The sequence below is a fragment of the Lissotriton helveticus genome, chromosome 9 (genome assembly GCF_964261635.1).
Source record: "Lissotriton helveticus chromosome 9, aLisHel1.1, whole genome shotgun sequence".
NCBI classification, from domain to species: Eukaryota; Metazoa; Chordata; class Amphibia; order Caudata; family Salamandridae; genus Lissotriton; species Lissotriton helveticus.
Window position 1 is genome coordinate 627,664,692 of NC_136070.1, and position 22,354 is coordinate 627,687,045.

Consider the following 22,354-nt stretch of genomic DNA (forward strand, 5'->3'; position numbering starts at 1 on the left):
CCCATACCATTCTGCACTACAGGAGTCGGCCATGACTGTTCGGCATGTCATGGGGTACATGACCCAACTTCATCCCAATTATTTTCAAGGAGAGAAGTGTAATTAACTCCGTGGCTGGATTTACACCTATCCACCCGCAAAAGCAGGCAATCCCTTGAGAGGCTGGAGCCCCAGAAGACCACTTTGAGGCTGGTTTCAGTCTCCAGGAGTGTTGGTGCACGTTACGCAATTCCAGTGGTAACATTAAAAAGTTGCTCTGGTTCTAGCACACATTAGCACCGTCTGCAAATAGGGGCTGAAGTGAGAATTTTTGCCAGGGCTGTTTTAAGTTCCCAGTCTGGCCGTGCTGATTCCACTACCGTGTATGAGTAGTTGAGTTGAACTAATCCCTATATAGAACCAGCTCAAGATAGATATTTACTTACCAGGTTCATATACGGTTGTTCGGTTGACCCTTCATGATCTCGTGGTGTGTGAAATTGTCATGTGGTTTTACGTTTGTGTCTATATGTTTCAAAGGTAGGAGTAATGCTATGTACATCAAATAAAGGAGAAGATTGGGTCTGTGTAGGATTAAAGAATAGAAACCTAAACTATCATTTAGCCTAAAGGTATAGTCTCTGAAAGATTGCTTGCATGTTGACTGAGTTTGCATATATACATGTTGATGGGCTTTCATGTATATCTCTAACCATGGTGTGATTGTGTGCTTATAGTTGTATATACTGGCATGCATGCATCACAACACAGATCAACCAATTAGATTTGTCAGTACCTCTTTATTAATACAATGGCTTTTATGCTGGGTAATATACCCGCCTGTTTCAGTACATCATTAATCCAAACAATAGAAATTATGTAAAAGCTCAGGGAAAAGGTTTGACAACTGGGAGATGCTTCATCTTGGGGTCAAATGTATTTTATTCAGGGGCTTGACCCCTTAAAATTGATTAATATGACAATGTCATCTTAAAGCAAAATGTAGTGTAGATTTGACACAGCAGTCTTGGAATTAGCGTGGAATCAAAGAGAATTTGAATGGGCAGGGTACATTCGACAGAAATATTCCTTTTGGGCATGCATTAACTTCTTCAGGACTGCAGGTAGGCTTCAACTTGAAGTTCTGCAGGATGGTGGTCAAATAGATGAATAGCTCCATCGAAGCCAGGCCTGCTCCGAGGCAAAACCGTTTTCCTAGAAGATAGAGAAAATTAACACATTGACAACTGAAAGCTGCTCAAACTTTCACATATTAAGCAATTCAGGCACAGGCCTAGTTTTTAAAGAGAGTTATGTAGAAGTGTTTGCATAAAGCACAAATTCTATGGTTGAACACTGGTAAGAGCCAGGTTAGATGACAGCTTTAATGAATTTATCCTTCAAATGTGGTGGATAAACGGGCTACTCTGGTGCATAACCACCCTACTTAGAGCTTGAAAAATGGTAGACTTTCAGGTAGGGATTGTTTTTCAGCTCTGCTATCAAGTCCACCAGTGTTTGGGGCCAATTGCAACGTGACTAGAGCATTCTAGGACATCTGTTGGAAATGGACCTTTTTACAGGATCACCCCAAACCATTTGCCATCGTCCAGCCCTTTTTGCTGAATTAGCTTTTTTGGGTTTTAGGACTCTGGGCACTTTACCACTGCCAAACAGTGCTAAAGTTCATGTGTCCTATAGTTAAAACATGGTAACATTAGCTTAGCTACAATCGGCATGTTTAATTTACTTATATGTCCCTGGTATAATGAACTACATGTGCACAGGGCCTGTAAATTAAATGCTACTAGTGGTCCTGAGCACTGATTGTGCCACCCACTTAAGTAGCCCTTTAAACACGTCTCACGCCTGCCCATTCAGAGCCTGTGTTTGCAGTTTTAAACTGTCATGTCGCCCTGGCAAGTTAACCCTCTTCCCAGGCCCAAACCTTCCTTTTCAATACACATAAGTTACCCCTAAGGTAGTCCCTGGACAGCCCATAAGCAGGGTGCAGCTTATTTAAAAAGTAGAACATGTACTTCTGAGTTTTACATGTTCTGGTAGTGAAATACTTTAAAATTCGTTTTTCAGTACTGTAGGGCCTATTTCTCACTTAGGATATCATTGGGATGGGAAACAGCGTTCACAATGCTGTCTACACAAAGCGGTACCATTACAACTCGGTTATTACTACTCATACCATTACATCGCAAGTCATTACTACAACTTGCTGTAGGGGGCTCACTGGTGCTGGATTTAGAATCCAACACCTTCCCTGCTGTTGCACAAACAGGAGTAGGAATAGTAAATAATACTATTTAAGTCCAGCGCGCCCCCTACAGCAACTCATAGTACTGACTTGCGATGTAATGGTAGGCTTTCTAACAACGCGGTCGTTGTAATGACCGTGTTGTAATGGCATGCAATGTATTTGTATGCGTTGTGAGGGTAGCTATTCCATTGGGGCTGTGATGGGATATAATTTCGATAAATACATGTTATTGGCCTAATATATACAATATAACCTTATAACCACACATTAGCATTGCATTATTCACATTATTATTATAGTAATGAATGATTCACTTTCTGTCCGCTTTAACCTATTGGTGTGACTAGGCCCCTACGCTTCGTTTCTTTGTTCCATGCATCGTTTCCCTGAAATCACGTGATTAGGCTGTCTGTACGAAACCACAATGGAGGCTTAGTTGTCTGTTAGACTTGCTAGTTTGTAGCTCAGGGAAACCCAAGGTCACACCTGCCCCTCTTGTGGGATGCGCACATTCTAGCGGATCCCGTTCTTGCACTCCTCGAGCTACAGATAGAAAGGGAGGCACTTTACTGACCTGCCCCCGGAATAACTTGGGCCTAGCTACTAGCAATCAATTGTGCCTTATATGGGTCTTCCTGCTGGCTCACTGACAAGCTGTATCTTTCCTTCTATGGTGTCATCATCGTGCTATGTGTGAAATGTATGTATGCTTTGTATCTCTTGCATGTAGTCAGTCTCCTCTGCGCACCTCTGAGGGTTGTGTAGACTGAGGCTCCCCTGTCAGGGTTTGTATTTGCAGAATAAACGATTGAACCTTCTCCATTGCCGACTGAATAATTACTTAAGAATTAAGGCCCAGATGTAAGTAAAATAGATTTACCGATTTTTAATTACTGAATTTTACCGATTCGGTAATTAAAAATCGGTAAATCTAAGGGGTGGATATGTAGGAACATCCAGATGTTCCGTTCACCGAATCGGTAAAAATCTGTATTTACCGATTCGGTAAATACCGACCGGTAATGCCCAGTCATTCCTATGGGCTGCAAAGCCCATAGGAATGAATGGGCATTACTGATTCGGTATTTACCGAATCGGTAAATACCAAATTCCACAAGGGTGCAGGGGGTGTCACTTTGACACCCTCTGGCACCCCCAAAAGAGGCTCGGGTGCCATGTGGCAGGCATACCTGCCCTAAGGGCAGGTCTGCCTGTCATATGGCACAGGTGTGCATGCACACATGTGCATGCACACCAGAATCGGTATTTTACCATCAAATATATTTGATGGTAAAATACAGATTCGGTAAGGGTTGTGGGACTCAGAAGAGTCCCACCTACATATCAAAAGTATCGATTTGGTAAAAATACCGAATCGGTATTTTACAGATTCGGTAAATTTACCGATCGGTAAATTTACAGAATCTGTAAAATATGTGGCCCTACATACCATTTTGTAAATACCGGTCGGTAACGGCCGAAAATACCGATTTTCGGCCGTTACCGACCAACCTACATCGGGCCCTAAGTATATGGGCTATTGGTAAGTATAGTCCATTTGTATAATATTTTGATTCCTTCAGTTGGCGACTCCGCCGGGCCTCCGCGATAGGGTCGTCCCCTCCTGTAAAGAGGAGTAGAGGGACAAGGAGGAGTTCTGGCCGAGTGGGTGGACAGAAAGAGGATCCTGATTTGAGACACCCGTTTGTGGTACGAAAACAAGTAATTCTACTCGCGAGCCCAGTATCCCTCCCAGCTGCTGAAGACCCTACGCCGGAGTCCTACGGGCTTAACCCGAGATAAAGACAGACTGTGCCGGTCTGTCAGAGTCAGCAGTGGAGAATTCGCAATCGACCTGAGTGCACCAGGTGAGTGAATTTTGATTGTACTAGAGGAAGGACACTTGGAAGAAGTGTTTCTTTGATAGCGGTTAACTGCTTTTGGTTGGTGGCCGGGGAAGCCGGACCACATGGGAATCTGGGGGTCTGACGTTACGGCGAAGTGGCTGTGCGGGCAGATACCTCACGGACTTGTTTTGTGAAAATTTGAGATCACACCTGGTGCCTTAGCGGGGTACGAAGTTACTCGCTCGGCTGAATCCTCTTCGGGAAAGCCCTGGGAGCAACTGGGTAAGCTAGGGTTCTGAGCTCCGTGCCCAGGTGTCTGGCCCAACCAGAACAGGACCATGGGATGGCATGTAAGAGGGTTCGTGGTTCGCCTATCAGGTGCTCTCAGAACAGTCTGGTGACTGTTTCTTTTTGTGGTAGAATTTTGTTGGTCCGGAATTCGTTTGAGTTGATTTCCCGAACAGGAGTCGACGGGCTCTGTTTGTTTTAGAAGACGTCATTTGCAAAGAATAAGTAATTGCCTTGCGACACTTTACAGCACTTAATGGTGAGAAAATAGGAAAGAACGAGAGTGTGAATGATGAGAAGGATGCGTCTGACTGTGAAGGATTTCTGTGGAAGTAGAATTGTGTAATTATTTTCATAATGCCCTGTTTTAGTAAAATATATTTTGGGTGCTGCTGTCGGCGAGGTACACGGCTTGAAGAAAGACAGCCTGCCCCTCCCGAAGGCAGCCCCAGTTTTGATATGGATGTAAAACATGGTCTGCAGCCAATTTTGTTTAATACGCTTTGGCATAAGTATACCAAAGACAATTCCGATTTGCAATGGCCTCTAACGGGATCATTTGACGAGAAAAAGATTAATTACATCCAAAACAAACTGTTCATGAAGAAAAGCCGCCAGTTGATGTTTGATTCCTTGAACCTATGGTTTAAGGAGGCAAAACGCCGACGGATCAGAGAAGAGAAATTGGCAAAGCTTAAATCAGGACAGACAGTCACCCAGAAGGCTATAGACTATGATAAAGGGAAGGTGGAAGAGAACATTGTACAAATGGATAGGCAGTTCCGTTTAGAAACGGACAAAAGTTATGTGGCCCGACCCGATACGGGAGATCAAATAGAGGACTTATTAGAAGCCCGACCACCTCCTCCTTATGCCCCACAGGGCTTATACCCAGCCATGCCTTTGGTACGAGCAGACCAACTTGGAGCAGCATCGGCCGTTGGAACACCGGGGGAACGGTTGCCACGGCCCCTGCTGATGGGTCAGTACGGAGTGCGTTACTCCCCCCTCCCACTCTCCGACCAACTACCTCACCCTTGATATCCCTACAGCCGGACGCAGCTGTTCCCTCCCCTTGCATCCAGTATTTCTTTCCCCTCCGATTCAGACTGCCATAAATCCCCAATTTACGGCTTGCCTAGATACTATGCCCAAGCGCCCTAGACCTGACTTGAGTGATCAACAAGTCTATACTAGGTCATTGTTGGGCACGGAAGAAAGAAAGGCCATAGTGATTCAAGCATCCCAGTGGATGCGGAACACCATTTATACCTTGGAGGACATTTGGAGCACTATGAAAGATTTTGAACCAGTTGCACAGCAACTGGCTTTAGTAAATATGGCGATCAGATTAATAGCATTATGGGAGCAGTGTTTTGAAGAAGGGTTGCCTCCTCAAATACTGTGCGATATAAGAGACCGAGCTTTTAAATTTCAACTACAAGCTGATGAAGTATTTCAGAATGTAGCTACTCTTGTACATTATCGTGAACGGATGCATCGAAAATGTGCTGAATGGGGAGCACAGCACCCCATGAGAGAAGTACATCCACTCTTTTATCCCGAAATGCCCGAGTTAAAAGATGCTAATAACATAGTAACTAGGGCTCGCGTGGATGCGAGGCTTCAGGAACAATGGGTTTATACCCCTTGGAAACGAAGCAAGGTCCTCACTCTAAAAGCTCAGCTTCCCGACCCCCGTAAGAATCCCACTGCCTACTATAAGGAATTGGCTGAGGCCGCCAATTCTGCTATTATGACAATACCTGATATTGAGTTATTTTTTGGCCTCCTGATTCCGGTAGATATCTGGAGACAAATACATGACACAGACCATGTTCCTGAATCGGGAGGGACATGGGACCAATTAAAAGCTGGGGACAAGGAATGAAAGCCTGGAGAGAAACCTAGAGACGAAGTACTGGTAGTACCAGACAAAATTATCACTTATATGAAAACTCTCCTCCCTCCTAGAAAAGTTGATTGGGACAAGTTAACAGCCTGTAAGCAGAAGAAGGATGAGAGCGTGTCAGATTTCTTTACCAGATTTAAGAAAGTCTTTATTGACTTTAGTGGGCAGGACCTATCTACAGAAGGTGGGATACGGTTGTTTGTGAATAGGGTTGCTACAAACTTGCTCCATGAGGTTAAGTCCCGTCTCCAAGCAGCCGAGAGCACATGGACTACGGCTGCCCCGTCAGTACTTCTTAGTATGGCTCAATATTATGAACATCGAGAAAATGAAAGTAAAGAAAAATCAGAAAAGAAGACTAAGGATTTGAAGACTAAAGTTCTGTTGCAGCAAGTTAATAGAGGACAGAATGCAGGGCGAGGAGTACGTGGCTCATTTCAGCGGGGTGCAACAACGGGGAGAGGTAGAGGAGGTCCCCCGAACATTGGTATAAACCAATGTTCATATTGCAAACAGGAAGGGCATTGGAGGGCAGACTGCCCTCTGTTAATGACACGGAATGGTCCTAGTAGAGGGCGAGGAAGGGGCAGAGGAAACGTGGACCGAAATAGCATGCGACAAGAGGAAATGCAACATGAAGGTTCACGGAAGAATTATTTTGATGATCCCCAAAACAGACAGTACTACAATGAGACTTACAGGGATGATGGGTATGACGGACAGGATTATGCATGAGACAGCCAAGGACGGTGTACAGTCTTAATATCGAGTTTTTTATTTCGAATGGACATAATATTGACTACAGGATATCGAGATGGCATTAATATCGAGGTAAGTAATATCTATGTAATTTTTATCGATTGTTATGTATGTAAAAAAATATCGATAGATAAAATATCGAGTAAGTAATATCGTTAGTAAAAAATATCGATTTGTTTAGTAGTTTAAAAATATCGAAAGTTGTGTTATCGACTGTCATGATATCGACTGTCATGATATCGACTCTTAATATGGATATAAATAATATCTAATAGTTAAATGTACACTGTTATAATGTTTAGTAAATACATTTATTGTTAAAATATATTTTATTTATTTATTTATTTATATAGAATTAATTTAAAAAATAATTAATAATTTAAAAAAATTATTAAATTACTATAATAATTTCTAGGAGCGGGTAGTGGGTTTTTAGGGGAATAGGGTGGGAAGTATTTTAAATATAATTAATTAAATATGTAAATATATTAATTGGTATGAATATTTAATTAATTGTTAAATTACAATTTAATTTAATATATAATATTTAATTGGTAAATATTTTAATTTAATAGATTATTTGATAATTATGCTCATTTAAATAATTTATGTCATGTAGCGGGTTGTGGGTTTATAGGGGAATAGGGTGGGAAGTAATTTAATTATAATTAATTAAATATGTTAATTAATTAATTGGTATTAATAATTAAATAATTGTTAATTAAATAAAATATGTTAATTATATATAATTTAATTGGTAATTTATTTAATTAAATTGAATAATTGTTCATAAAGTAAAATTTAATGTTTTATGTCATGTAGTGGGTTGTGGGTTTATAGGGGAATAGGGTGGGAAGTAATTTAATTGTAAATAATTAAATATGTAAATGTATTAATTGGTATTTAAAATTAAATAATTGTTCAGTAAATCATATATTTTACTTTTAATAAATTTAATTGGTAATTAATTTAATTGAATAATAGCTAATTAAATAATATTATTAAATTAATGTCTTGTCGCGAGTTGTGGGTTTATAGGGGAATCGGGTGGTAAGTAATGTTATTATTATTATTTACAAAAGTAAACAATTTTAATTGGTCGTAATATTATAATAATTGTTAATTAAATAATGTATTTTAATTATATAAATTATAATTGGTAAATAATATAATGTAATAGAGTAATTGCTATTTATGTTATTTAAAGTAATTTATGTTATGTAGGGGGTTGTGAGTTTATAGGGAAATAGGGTGGTAAGTAATTAAATGATAATCAATTAAATATGTAATTTTATTAATTGGTAGTAATATTTAATTAATTGCTCATTAAAAAAATGAATGTTCATTATTTAAAATATATTTGCTAAATAATGTAATCTAATTGTTTAATTCTTAATTATGTTACATTAAATTTTTCCTTTTCTGGAGTGGGTTGTTTTTTCAGAGGGGAATAGATTGGGAAGTAATATAATAATAAATAAGGAAATATTAATATTTAAATAATGTATAAAACGTTTAGCACACAACGTTTAAAATGCACTACCTTTACAATGAAACTTTTACAACGCTAAAACCATAGCAAGGCATGTATTTACATTAAGGGCCCGATGTAGGAGCCCTAATACCGGTCGGAAACGGCCGATTTCGGCCGTTTCCGACCGGTATTAGGGTTTTCTAATGTAGGAGCATGCTTTACAGAATCGGTATTTTACCGAATCTGTATTTACAGATTCCGTAAAATTACCGAATCGGTAAATACAGACTTGGTAAAAATACTGATTCTGTAAAAGCACATGTAGGTAGCACATCTTTGAGTGCCGCAGGCCTTTCAGATTCGGTATTTTACCACCCAATCCAATTGGGTGGTAAAATACCGAATCCAGGTGTGCATGCACATGTGTGCATGCACACCTATGCCATGTGACAGACAGACATGCCCTTAGGGCATGTATGTGTGCCACATGGCACACATGCCTGTATTTGGGGTGCTAGAGGGTGTCAAAGTGACACCCCCTGCACCCTTGCAGGAATCAGTAATTACCGAATCGGTAAATACCGATTCGGTATTCACCATTGATTCCTATGGGCTTCAAAGCCCATAGGAATCAATGGGGGATACCGATTCTGTATTTACCGAATCGGTAAATTACAGATTCGGTATTTACCGATTCTGAAATACCTACATGTGCCCCCTTCTATTTTACCACTTCTTAAATACTGAATCGGTAAAATTCGGTATTTTAGAAGTGGTAAAATAGAATTACCTACATCTAGCCCTAAATGTTTTAACTAGGCAGGTATTTTTACATTGTATACCATTACAACGTAAGTGTTGGTAAGTATATAAATATATAAAAAATGTTATAGCTTTGGATTGTTGGGTAAAGGGGTATTTTTAGTGTTCTTGGTCAGTTTTCAGTATTTGGGTAAAGGGGTCATTTTAGTGTTCAGGGTCAGTTTTCAGTTTGGGGATTAAGGGGTATATTTTGTGTGCAGGGTCAGTTTTCAGTGTTTTGGTAAAGGGGTATTTTTAGGGTTCAGGGTCAGTTTTCAGTTTGTGGGTAAAGGGGTATTTTTAGGGTTCAGGGTCAGTTTTCAGTTTTTGGGTAAAGGGGTATTTTTAGGTTTCAGGGTCAGTTTTCTGTTTGTGGGTAAAGGGGTATTTTTAGGGGTCAGGGTCAGTTTTCAGTTTGTGGGTAAAGGGGTATTTTTAGGGTTCAGGGTCAGTTTTCAGTACTTGGGTAAAGGGGTATTTTTTGGTTTCAGGGTCAGTTTTCAGTTTGTGGAAAAAGGGGTATTTTTTGGGTTCAGGGTCAGTTTTCAGTTTTTGGGTAAAGGGGTATTTTTGGTTTCAGGGTCAGTTTTCTGTTTGTGGGTAAAGGGGTATTTTTAGGGGTCAGGGTCAGTTTTCAGTTTGTGGGTAAAGGGGTATTTTTAGGGTTCAGGGTCAGTTTTCAGTATTTGGGTAAAGGGCTATTTTTTGGTTTCAGGGTCAGTTTTCAGTTTGTGGATAAAGGGGTATTTTTAGGGGTTAGGGTCAGTTTTCAGTTTTTGGGTAAAGGGGTATTTTTAGGGGTCAGGGTCAGTTTTCAGTTTGTGGGTAAAGGGGTATTTTTAGGGGTCTGGGTCAGTTTTCAGTTTGTCGCTAAAGGGGTATTTTTAGGGTTCAGGGTCAGTTTTGCGTTTGTGGCTAAAGGGGTATTTTTAGGGTTCAGGGTCAGTTTTCAGTATTTGGGTAAAGGGCTATTTTTTGGTTTCAGGTTCAGTTTTCAGTTTGTGGATAAAGGGGTATTTTTAGGGGTTAGGGTCAGTTTTCAGTTTTTGGGTAAAGGGGTATTTTTAGGGGTCAGGGTCAGTTTTCAGTTTGTGGGTAAAGGGGTATTTTTAGGGGTCTGGGTCAGTTTTCAGTTTGTCGCTAAAGGGGTATTTTTAGGGTTCAGGGTCAGTTTTGAGTTTGTGGCTAAAGGGGTATTTTTTGGGTTCTGGGTCAGTTTTCAGTTTGTGGGTAAAGGGGTGTTTTTAGGGTTCAGGGTCAGTTTGGAGTTTTAGGTTAGAGGGGTACAGGGTACAAATAAGGTAAATTAAAATTTTCATTAAATTAGTTAATTTTTAATACATTTAATAAAAAATATTTCTATTAATATACATTAAACACAATATTATATAATTATAAATAGTTATGTTGTAATGTTATGCGTTGTAGGTATTTGCTTTGTAAAAATATTTGTTGTAAATTAATGTGGTGTAATGGTATTTGCTTTGATAAAGTTTCGTTGTAAAGGTACGCGTTGTAAAAGTATGTGTTAAAAGTTAATACATCTTTTATTTAATTGTATTAAATAGAAAAAAAATGAAAAATAATTTTTTAATTATCTAATAAATTATTGGTAATTAGTTGTAAATTATTATTAATAGGTAAGTAAGATAAATAATGATAGTTAATTAGTAATTTTAAAATATTAATTAATATGTTAAATTAAATAGTTAATCATTTATTAAAAATATTATATAGATATTATTTTTTAATTAATTTAAAGTATTTACTTTCCCTACTCTTGCACCCACTGGAGTGGGAATAGTAATTAGTATGGGTTCAGTGTCCAGCACCTTCCATGACTTTACAATTGGTGAAATGGGAATTGTAATTTGTATGGTTTTAATGTGTAGTATGGTTTTGTGAGTTTATAATTGGTGCAGTGGAAATAAGAAAACAATTTTTAAATAAATACTTATTATTGGTAGGATAATATAATAAAGTTTTTACATTACATAGAAATTTTATTTTCTCATTATAATTATTGTTATTGTAGTACTTAAAATATTAATACATTTTTACAAATATTAAAATTTATAAGGCATTTTTATATAGAATATTTCATATGGAATTAATATTTATATACAATAATAAAGAAGGAAACATACACAGGGTTAAATGCAATAAATGAAAAACAGTTTATTAACATATAAAAAAAAATTGTAAGTAGAGATTAATTTTTTATTTCTATTGAAATTTTTTAATACACAGTTTTTATTATCCCAAAAAATATATGAAGTACATATATATGTTTTTAACACATAAATGATATTAACATAATTTTATGTTTTTTTACATATATTGTAATTTAAATAGTTAAAGAAACAAATTGGTAATATGTACTTTTTATTTAATAACAAAAAATGTATTCACATAGACATTGAATATATTGTCATAGAAAAATATGTACATTTCTTTTGTAACAGTAACATTTTTGTTTTTTACCAAGTCATGTTATTTTTTTTAAATTATTATGAATATTGAACATATTTATAATATTAATTTATACATAGATAAACACAAAACATTTTTTTTATATACATACATAATGTTTAAACTAATATTTCCAATTAATAATAACAATTTATTTGTAACAAAGTTATATATGCAATTTTGTTTTACATATACATTATTTTCTAAATGTATTTATAAATCATCAAATATTATTTAAAGTATCACATAACAGTTGAATAATTATTTCAAAGTAATGAATATTTATGAAATAATTTTATACAATTTAAATAATTATTTACACTTAATATAATACTCTGTGTATTTTTTTAAGTGTTGGAATATAGAAATTAAAGAGGATTTTGCTGTATACAGGGACTACTTTTTAACCGCGTAATGTTACTTAGGCTTATTTGGTGCTTCAACAGATCGCGGTTGGATGCTGCTTCGCGTTAGAGAGGGTAAGTTTGTTTTAATTGTTTTTTACAAGTTAATGAAGTTATTGTTTGTGTATGTGTGTTGTGTTTAGGTTTATGTAGATAGAGTTATTAAGAGAAGATTGTGTGTTCGGTGTTAGGTAGAGTGTACAATATTTGATTGTTACCGCGTTTTTGTTGTAGGTGTGTGAGGTGAGGTAATATGTTTAAATGTTACTAAGATAATATGTTTGGTGTACAAATATGTGTATTTATATATGTATGGGTGTTTTTGTGTGGGTATGTATTTTTTTTTCTAGGTTATCGTCGCGTTTCGCTGTTTTTGAGGAGTTCCTTCTTTTTTGATCAGAGTTGTGTGACGAGTATTATATACTCTTATTTTTGCACACAAATTTTTGGGATTTCAAGTTTTCCTGGAGCGTTTTTTTTCCTACATTACTGTTTTTCGGGTTTTCTATCGTATCTCGTGTCTATTAAAGTGGAAAGGAGTCGCTATGGATTTGCTTGTATTTTTGCATTTTTTTTTGGGCTTCCATGGATTGTATGGGTTTTTGCAATGGTGTCGTATGGATTGCTTGGAATTGGATTACGTTTGAAGCTGCAACAGAAATGTAAGTATTTTCTGAACATTTAATGGGTGGGGAAACTGTTTTAAATTTTGCTTTACTTACGTTGTATGTAACATTTTGTAAATACATTATCTAAATACATTTTATATATGTTAATATTATGTATTTGATAATTTAATTGCAAATTGTTACATGTTATAATCAAGGATTTTAGGAAAAAAATGCTTAATTTAACGTGTATAGTTATGTAATGTTTTAAAGAATTGTTTTTGCTATCATTGATAGATATTCTAGTCCTTTGCTAGTTGGATAGAGGGTAACTTGACTTTGGAGTGTGTTATACATTTTTTTAGTTTCTTTGGTGAGTTTAGGTCCGATCAAAGTTACTGATTGCTCCATTCGGAGCTCCTGGTAACTCTGTTCTTTTTGTAAGGATTGTATTAATTTGTGAAGGGTAGGCGTTCCTCGGCCTGTAGTTGCTTGGAAGGCATTGTGCCATCCTTCAACTGCATTGTTTGTTTTTGCTTCCTTATTTAGTGTGCTAAGGTAGACATTCCACCAAGCTATTTGGTATTTGGGTTGTCTTCTATGGCCAGATCTGTGTAGCCTTCCTACCCATGTGTCTTCGAAGTAGTCAAGCATAGGGCTTAGTTTATCTTCGTTTCTTTTATAGTAGGGGCTGTCTATTAATAAGTTATAGTGCTCAGTTACATCTGTTAGTGGAACATAGCCTAGGGCGATGAGTTTTTTGATTTGATAAGCAAATGTGCTATCAGTGGCGTATTGGATACTCAAGGTTGATTTTTGTAGATGTCGCCAGATACATTGATTAAAGTGGTAATAGCAACCTTGTATTGCTGTGTGTGGGTATGTTTTAAGGATGCTGTTTATCATTGCTTTTTCAAAGTCAATGATAATTTTTTGTGGAAAATAGTTGTTAGTATGTTGAATGACTTCAGTTAGTATTTCTTGATAGGTAGCTTGCTGTTTGTTTGGTAGAAGGGCATAAAGGAATGGAATATTTGCATTTTGGAAATGACCATGGATGGTGTATAATGGATAAAAAGGTTTGGGGCATACAGAAAAAGTACCGTCCATCATCCAAGTTTGGCATTGGGTAAGTTTAGTCATGTTGTTTGCTGTGGCAAACAGTATAATTCTTTTATCTTTAGATTTGTTGTCATAGAGTATAACATTTTCTTTATTGTGAGTTACAGAGAGTTCAGGGGGAATTTGGACTTCTTCTAAAGTTTTTGGTGTGGGAGGAGTAGTGCATGTTGCTCTTTTTTGTCTAGCTACAGTTCTTTTAAGGGATTCGATAGATGGTAATTGGCTAGAAGCATGTTGGGGAAGTACACTTAAATGGTGTTTCAGAATAGCAGTTGTTGGTTGATCAGTTCTAGTACTAGCTTCTTTAAGGGAATCTAGCATTTGTCTAATCTCTATTTCTGTTACATTGGGTGGGTGATTATGTTCTTTAGTATAAGTAACAGTAGTTTCCTGAGTTATAGCTCTACCATAACATTTGTTGGCATAATATTTCGTACACTTCCAAAACACTTTCAAATCTTTTTGTTTCTCTTGAGTGTAGACATATCCCATGTAACAAAGAAGCATTTTCCCTTTTTGTGAATAAAGGAATTTAGCTCCTTCAGTCATGATTGTATTGTAGTGCTAGGAGGTAATTAAAAGAGAATGTCATTACATTTTTTGAAAAAATAGTGTTCTAATCAAATTATACAGTTTAATACATTTTTAATTTACCTGTAAATCTTTTGATGATTTCAAGTAGTTATTTTCAGGTGTTGATGTTCTTCAAACTGTTATTTTCTGTGTATATCTTTTTGTACCTGTGGAAGTTGAGAAAATGTGTACAAATATTTTATTACTATTTATGATATTTTGATAGACGTTTTTAGCTACTTTCTATTTAGTTACCTATCTATTAAATGTCGAATTTACATTTCAAATATATACTTACTTATTTATATGTAACTTTTGATGTCCAGGTGTTGTGTAGGTCTTCTGTATTTTCTTTTTGTCTGTAGGATGAGTAGTAAATAAAAATACATATATTTTAGGTATTTGGCTTTTAAACATAGGTGTGAGGTTTGAGAGTTACATTTTCGCTGACTAATAATGTAGTAGTACTTACTTTAGATATGTGTAGCTCTCTTTATGTTGAAGTCAATCAGTTTTCTTTCAGAAATCCTGCAGAGTTTCGTCTTCCTTTAGTTAGGAGATGTATCCTGCATTTTTAGTTTGCTGTGATCTCGTTTATATAGTATTAGTTTAATTGTTTCAGAAATAGGATTGGTTGTTTAAATTGATAGTCTGTTTTTATTTGTGGATTTGAATTTGTTTATCTGTTATGCTAATTGCTTTCCTTATATGGGTGACGCCAATTAACGTTTATTTAATGTGTAAGGCCTTATTTAGTATAGGTAATGTTATCTTGCTATTTGTAAAGTGGAGGAATATATATAATTTGCTTTAAGAAATGTTTAGTGATTCGAAACATTGTTTATGTATTATAAAATGTATGTTTGTATTTATTGTGTGTTGTAAATGTTAGGAAAATATATAATATATTTTATCTATTTATATAAACAATATCTGAATAATTATGATTAGTATGACTCAATTTATAAATAATAAAGTCATTTATTCTAGGATGTATTAATGGCTATATTTTTAAAAATCGATCAATTTGCTATCTATATTTTTTTATTCGATATTTTGACTGTTTTTCATATAAATATGTAATAATCGATGTTTTAGAAATCGATAATGTTGTTAGTCGATATTGTTGTAGTCGTTGTTTTTAGTAGTCGATATTGTGGTTTCGATATTTTTGAGGTTTGTTGTTTAAGTATAGTCAATCGATAATTTTGTTGTCGATAATTAGTCATCGATATTTTGTCCAGTCGATATTCGGTCTGTCGAGGTTATGTCAGTGATCCGCCAAGGACAGAGCGGGGGCCACTTTACAGTACCAGTTGACCAGGAGGGACCTTATGTACAAGGGGAACTGTTGGAAACATCGGGAAAATTCCTAGTGGATACTGGGGCAATGAATAGCTCAGTTGCTCATACACTGGTCCCAGGTGCTGCTCTGTCTGGCCAAAATAACGTATCAGTGGGATTCTCTGGAATACCGGTGGTAAGCCCCATTTCTAAACCTTTGCCTTTTACTATAGGCCCCATTTCAATGCATGCACCTTTTCTTTTAACTTCAAATTGTGGAGAGAATGTTTTGGGTCTAGACATTTTGAAAAAGTTTAACGCACGGATTTATTGTTCCCCTGATGGTGTCTATCTAACAATGCCAACACCACCTCTGAATGCAGCTCAGTATTTTACAAAAAACGAAAGCCTTCCCCCTGAATTTTCTACGATTCCTAAGACACTGTGGGCTACAGGAGATACCGATGTAGGCCTGTTATGAATAGCCCCTGTGTCAATAACTTTGAAACCTAATGCACAGCTGCCCCGCATTCCTCAGTATAAAATTTCACCAGAAGGTGAACAGGCCTTGTTGCACATTATCCGTGACCTCATTCAGAGAGGAGTAGTAGAGGAGAAAGCTGCTAATGTTTGTAACAGCCCGATCTTACCGATTTTGAAGAAAACCCCAATTGATGGTGCCCCGGATTATAAAAATATATATCGTTTTGTGATTGACCTCCAAGAGGTCAACAAAATTGTGGTCCCACAGTACCCAGTGGTACCCGATATCACTGCAATTCTGACAATGATTCCCCCTACGGCTCAATATTTTTCAGTAATCGATCTAAAAAATGCTTTCTTTAGCATTCCGATCCACTCTGATAGCAGACATGTCTTCAGATTCTCATTAGCTGGCCGAAGCTTTAGATTTACACGTGCACCCCAAGGCTATACAGAAAGTCCTAGTATTTACAGTCAAGCCTTGAAAGCAGTCCTTGATGAATTGATTCTGCCTACGGGGAATACGATCATCCAGTATGTGGATGACATCTTGGTGGCCTCCGATACAGAGGAAGGCTGTAAGGAGGCCACGGTTAAATTTTTGAAACATTTGGCTGACAAGGGTAATAAAGTGTCCCTTTCTAAATTCCAATATTGTCGACAGGAAGTGACCTACCTTGGCCACTTACTGTCGAAAGCGGGGAGATGATTGACTCCAGAACGAATATCTGTGATAACTTACATGTCTGTACCTCGTACTCAATGTGATGTTCGTGCTTTTCTTGGCATAACCTCTTACTGTCGCCAGTGGATTCCTAACTATTCACTCCTCTCTAAACCCTTGTTGTATCTGACAACCAAAGATGTGCATGAACCCCTACTCTGGACGGATGAATGTCAAGAAGTCTTCGAATCTTTAAAGTCTGCTCTTTGTTCTGCTCCTGTCTTGGGTACGCCAGATTACCGGAAGCCTTTTTCACTTTATGTGCACGAGGTGGACTGTTGCTCACTTTCAGTGTTAATGCAGGGTTTAGGCGGTAAGCAAAGACCCTGTGCATTCTTTCCATCAGTCCTGGATATTGTCGCACGAGCCCTCCCGAGTTGCCTGAGGGCCACTGCTGCAGTAGCGGTGGCCATCCGGCAATCGGAAGGAATAGTACTGAATACAGATCTCACAGTCATGGTACCACATGCTGTGGATATTCTCTTGAATAGAACTAAGACCCAGCACCTTACGAGTGCTCGATTGACAGGGTATGAGTTAACATTGTTTGCACCCCATATCACAATTAAAAGATGTGCTACTTTGAACCCAGCTACATTATTGCCTCTCCCTTCAAATGATGGAAAGGACAATGTCCATGATTGTATATTTAGAACTGAAGAAGAAAACAAACAAACATGTAGATCTCACTGACACCCCTTTACTAGAACCCCAGGGGGAGTTGTATGTAGAAGGCTCTTGTTTTAAGTTACCAGATGACACTGCAACAGCTGCATATGCTGTTACCACATTAAAGACGGTGGTGGAGACCGCAAGGATTTTAAAATTAAAAGATGTGCTACTTTGAACCCAGCTACATTATTGCCTCTCCCTTCAAATGATGGAAAGGACAATGTCCATGATTGTATATTTAGAACTGAAGAAGAAACAAAGGGGCATGTAGATCTCACTGACACCCCTTTACTAGAACCCCAGGGGGAGTTGTATGTAGAAGGCTCTTGTTTTAAGTTACCAGATGACACTGCAACAGCTGCATATGCTGTTACCACATTAAAGACGGTGGTGGAGACCGCAAGGATTTCCCATCACTCAGCTCAGGCAGCTGAACTAATAGCCTTGTTAAGAGCATGCGAATTGAGTGAAGGGCTGAGAGTGAACATTTTCACGGATAGCCAGTACGCCTTTGGCGTGGCCCATAGTTTTGGGAGGCTGTGGCGGGAGAGGGGTTTCTTTACCACACATGGTCAGAAAATTCAACATGGCCCTTTAATTGACCGATTGTTATTTGCTTTGACATTACCAGAGAAAGTGGCTATCATTAAGTGTAGCGCCCACAAGAAAGTCATTGACTCCACTGGAAAGGGAAATGCCTTTGCTGATTCAGTAGCAAAGGAAACAGCCTAGACTAGAATGAGCCTCATGTTCCCTAGCACAACGGCCCGGTGGGTAACAGAAACCTCCTTGTTTGACAATACCATTGAAAGTGTGAGGGAATTACAGAAAGAAGCAACAATAGATGAAGTACAGAGATGGGAACAGGAAGTAGGGAAACTAGATAAGAATGATTGTTGGATAGATTTATCCGAGAAGCAGCGATGGTTGCTACCTAATGCTGTAGTATATGCTGTGGTGACCATGGCCCATGGTCCAGCCCATATAGGTGCAAAAAGTATTTGTGCAGTGTTAGACCCAGTATGGAATAACCCAAACATTCCCAAAACTGCAGCACACATAGTGAAATATTGCCCTGTGTGTTTACGTCATAATCCTGGAGGTAGAGAATCTGTGTTGAGTGGAAATTTTGCCCCACCGACTTTGCCTTTTGAGGTAATACAAATTGATTACATTCAGATGGAAAGAGTGAATAATTTGAAGTATGTATTGGTGGTGATATGTGCTTTCAGTAAATGGGTCGAAGCCTACCCCACCAAAGAAGCTACTGCAGTTGCCACTGCTAAAGCCCTGATTAAAGAATACTTCCCCCGTTATTGTTTACCCCGAATCATTTAGTCAGACAACGGGCCTCATTTTAATGCCCTGCTAGTACAAAGTGTTTGTGAGGGACTGCAGATAAAGCAAAAGTTCCATGCCGCCAGACATCCCCAGTCGGCAGGTCTGGTCGAGAAATATAATGGCACTCTGAAATTGAAGATGGCTAAAATTTGTGCAAGTACTGGGCTGAAGTGGCCCGGTGCCCTTCCAGTGGCATTACTGTCCCTTAGGACAACCCCTCACACTAGAACTGGATTGTCTCCATACGAGGTGATCTTTGGTCGCCCTGCAAATGTGTGGGGAGTCCCCAGACCCCGATCCTTTAGGGATATTGACTACCCTTTGATGACAGATTATCTGTACGCTTTAACTAAAGATCTTCGTTCTATTCATCAACAGGTATCGGACACATTGCAGCCACTACCGGAGGGTACTGGACATCGCTTGGAGCCTGGCCAGTGGGTGCTGGTGAAGAATTACCAACGGAAGTCGAGTTTGGAACCGAGATGGTCAGACCCCTACCAAATCATCTTGGCAACAAGGACGGCGGTGAAAGTGCCTGGAAGAAAACACTGGATACACGTCACTCATTTGAAACGCCTGCCGCTGCCTTTGCCATCTGATCTACGGAATCGCGAAGGAATTCCGAGTCAGGAAGGAGAGCTGAATAAAAGCTTTGTGCCCTTTTCAGATGCCCAAGAAATAGGGCAACCAAGTGAAATGTTGCCCACAGTTGAAACTGCGACAGCTCGACCAGCAGAGGCTGTTGTTCCCAGGGCACCACAAGTTTCAAATGCATCAGATGCCCTTACAGCAGAATTGTTTTCTGACCAGGAGCGACCTGGCCGTTGTAAATACGACCTGCAGCCCCGAAAACAGCGCGGTACCCCAGCTTCCACTGGTAGGAGCTAGACTGAGACTTGAGCTAAGAAACATCGGTTAGTGTTACTGGGGTACTGAGCGAGACACTGGACTGAACTCGTTGAGAGCTTGGAACACTGTGCTAAATAGCTCTGTTCAGAAAGAAAGACTGAGTTAAGGGCAGCGGCCGTACTATTGGAATATATAAGTTGGTTCTTTTTGATGAACGATAGGAGTCTACCTGTGAGACTCTAACGGACACAGGGAGAAGAAACCCTCTGGTGGTGCGTGTGCTTTGTGGATACAAAGATTAGTTTTTAGAGAGGAACCGAGTTAGACGCTGGACTTATAGAGAGTATGTTTCCTTTTGCCCGATTTGCCATAGAGGTCGAACGACCACTTGCCCCTCGACGAAATATTGATAACATGCAATTATTTTTCGGATGGCACACCAGAGTGAAGGTGGCATTCGTTGCTTTTATTGTTATAATCACAGTAATTTTGATGTGTGTATTTGCATATTTAGAATTTCAACACCCTGTACAGAAACTGTTAGGAACTACCCCTGCTCCGGAGGAACACCTCTTTTATTCCTTACCTCCACATAAGGCTAGACACAGAGAAACTTATTCGAGAAATGTTTTTATTGAAATTTTACATCAGACCCATAGTACAACCAACAAAACAAATTGTTGGGTTTGTGGGCTACTCCTGTCAGTGATGCATCAACATGAATTATTCATTTCTCTACCCTTGTCTCATTGAGCTAGCTGTGAAGCCCGGTTTCAATTATTGTCATTAATGTATTCTCATTATGTAGCTGAAGCTAAGATATATACCGATAGGGATTATGAGGCCATACTGAAATATATAGAACAGCATCAAGGATTTGATGTTGAAGGCAATGGAGGAGAAGGATCCTTGGACCCAAATGCTTGTATGAATGTTTATACTGAATACGAAAATGCTACCTGGTTGCAGGAGGAAATGCAGGATTTTGAACTTTTCAACTCCACCATGTATTTTCAGCACTTTAAAGAACGAAATGTTACTAATGACAAAGCTTTGCCTATTCCCATTATCAATGGTACTTCCCCCTTTTTGCATACAGGGACGAGGTCACATTAAGGTAGGAAGTAGTAGATGCAATTACACTTATACCTTGCATACGTACAGCACCCCTCCATTAATTACTCCCCCAAATGTATATTTTGTGAGCGGTGAAAACGCATGCACATGGCTTCCCCAGGGATGGGCAGGGCGGTGTTACCTTTCATTCCTATACCCCCCAGTTTATATTGCCCCATCTGATTATCATCAATTAGTTAGAAGAGAGATAGAATCTAATCGGAGTATCAGGAATTTTGATACTGATAGTACTGATCAGACTGATACCTCCTTGCAACAGTTTGAAGATTTTGCCAAGGGTCTTACCCCTTTTTGGGGACCCATTTTTAATAGCCATAGTATACGACGCCTGTCAAGAATAGTGGAAAACGTGGTTCAGACCACAACTGGGATTCTGGCCAATATTACTGCTGAGCTTCAGGCTACAAAGCTTGTTTCGCTTCAGAACCGAATGGTTCTTGACGTCATCTTCGCAGATAGGGGAGGAGCCTGCCGCGTGATCGGCAGCTCTTGTTGCGTTTTCATTCCTGATTCGGCCCCAACTATACATCTTGCAATTCAGAAATTACACCGGTTAGCTAGTGAAGCACATGTCGACAATGGTACTTGGTCCCTCAGTGGATGGTTCTGGGGTCTTTTAGCTACTTGGGGTTGGAAAATATTTCTGATTCTTGCTGGAGCCTTTGGGGTCATATTTACTTGTTGCCTATGTCTCCATTGTGGCCCAGCTTGTTGTTCTTTTTGTGCAGCTAGAATTACTTTGGCCCTAGCAATTTCTCGTCAGACCAAAGTCGAAAAACAAATGATTCAGAAGGAGGTTTCCGACCTTATGCAGATTGATGAGGGAGTGTTTGTAGAATAGATCTAGTTATATTGGCTATAGTAGGCCAAAAGGGCCGTCTCATGGGATATAAATTTGATAAATACATGTTATTGGCCTAATATATACAATATAACCTTATAACCACACATTAGCATTGCATTATTCACATTATTATTATAATAATGAATGATTCACTTTCTGTCCGCTTTAACCTATTGGTGTGACTAGGCCCCTACGTTTCGTTTCTCTGTTCCATGCATCGTTTCCCTGAAATCACGTGATTAGGCTTTCTGTACGAAACCACAATGGAGGCTTAGTTGTCTGTTAGACTTGCTAGTTTGTAGCTCAGGGAAACCCAAGGTCACACCTGCCCCTCTTGTGGGATGTGCACATTCTAGCAGATCCCGTTCTTGTACTCCTCGAGCTACAGATAGAAAGGGAGGCACCTTACTGACCTGCCCCCGGAATAGCTTGGGCCTAGCTACTAGCAATCAATTGTGCCTTATATGGGTCTTCCTGCTGGCTCACTGACAAGCTGTATCTTTCCT

At 38.6% G+C, this 22,354-nt stretch overlaps 1 protein-coding gene across 1 annotated transcript in view; it reads right to left on the reverse strand.

Moving 5' to 3' along the window:
• Positions 1–759: 759 nt before the first annotated feature.
• LOC144781710 (cytochrome P450 2F3-like) overlaps positions 760–22,354 on the reverse strand; it is a 741,839-nt gene continuing 720,244 nt past the window's right edge. Inside the window, exon 10 of the mRNA XM_078660685.1 lies at positions 760–1,194. Within this exon, the coding sequence (XP_078516811.1) occupies positions 1,013–1,194 (182 nt within the window). The 3' untranslated portion in view covers positions 760–1,012. The remainder of the gene's footprint in view (positions 1,195–22,354) is intronic.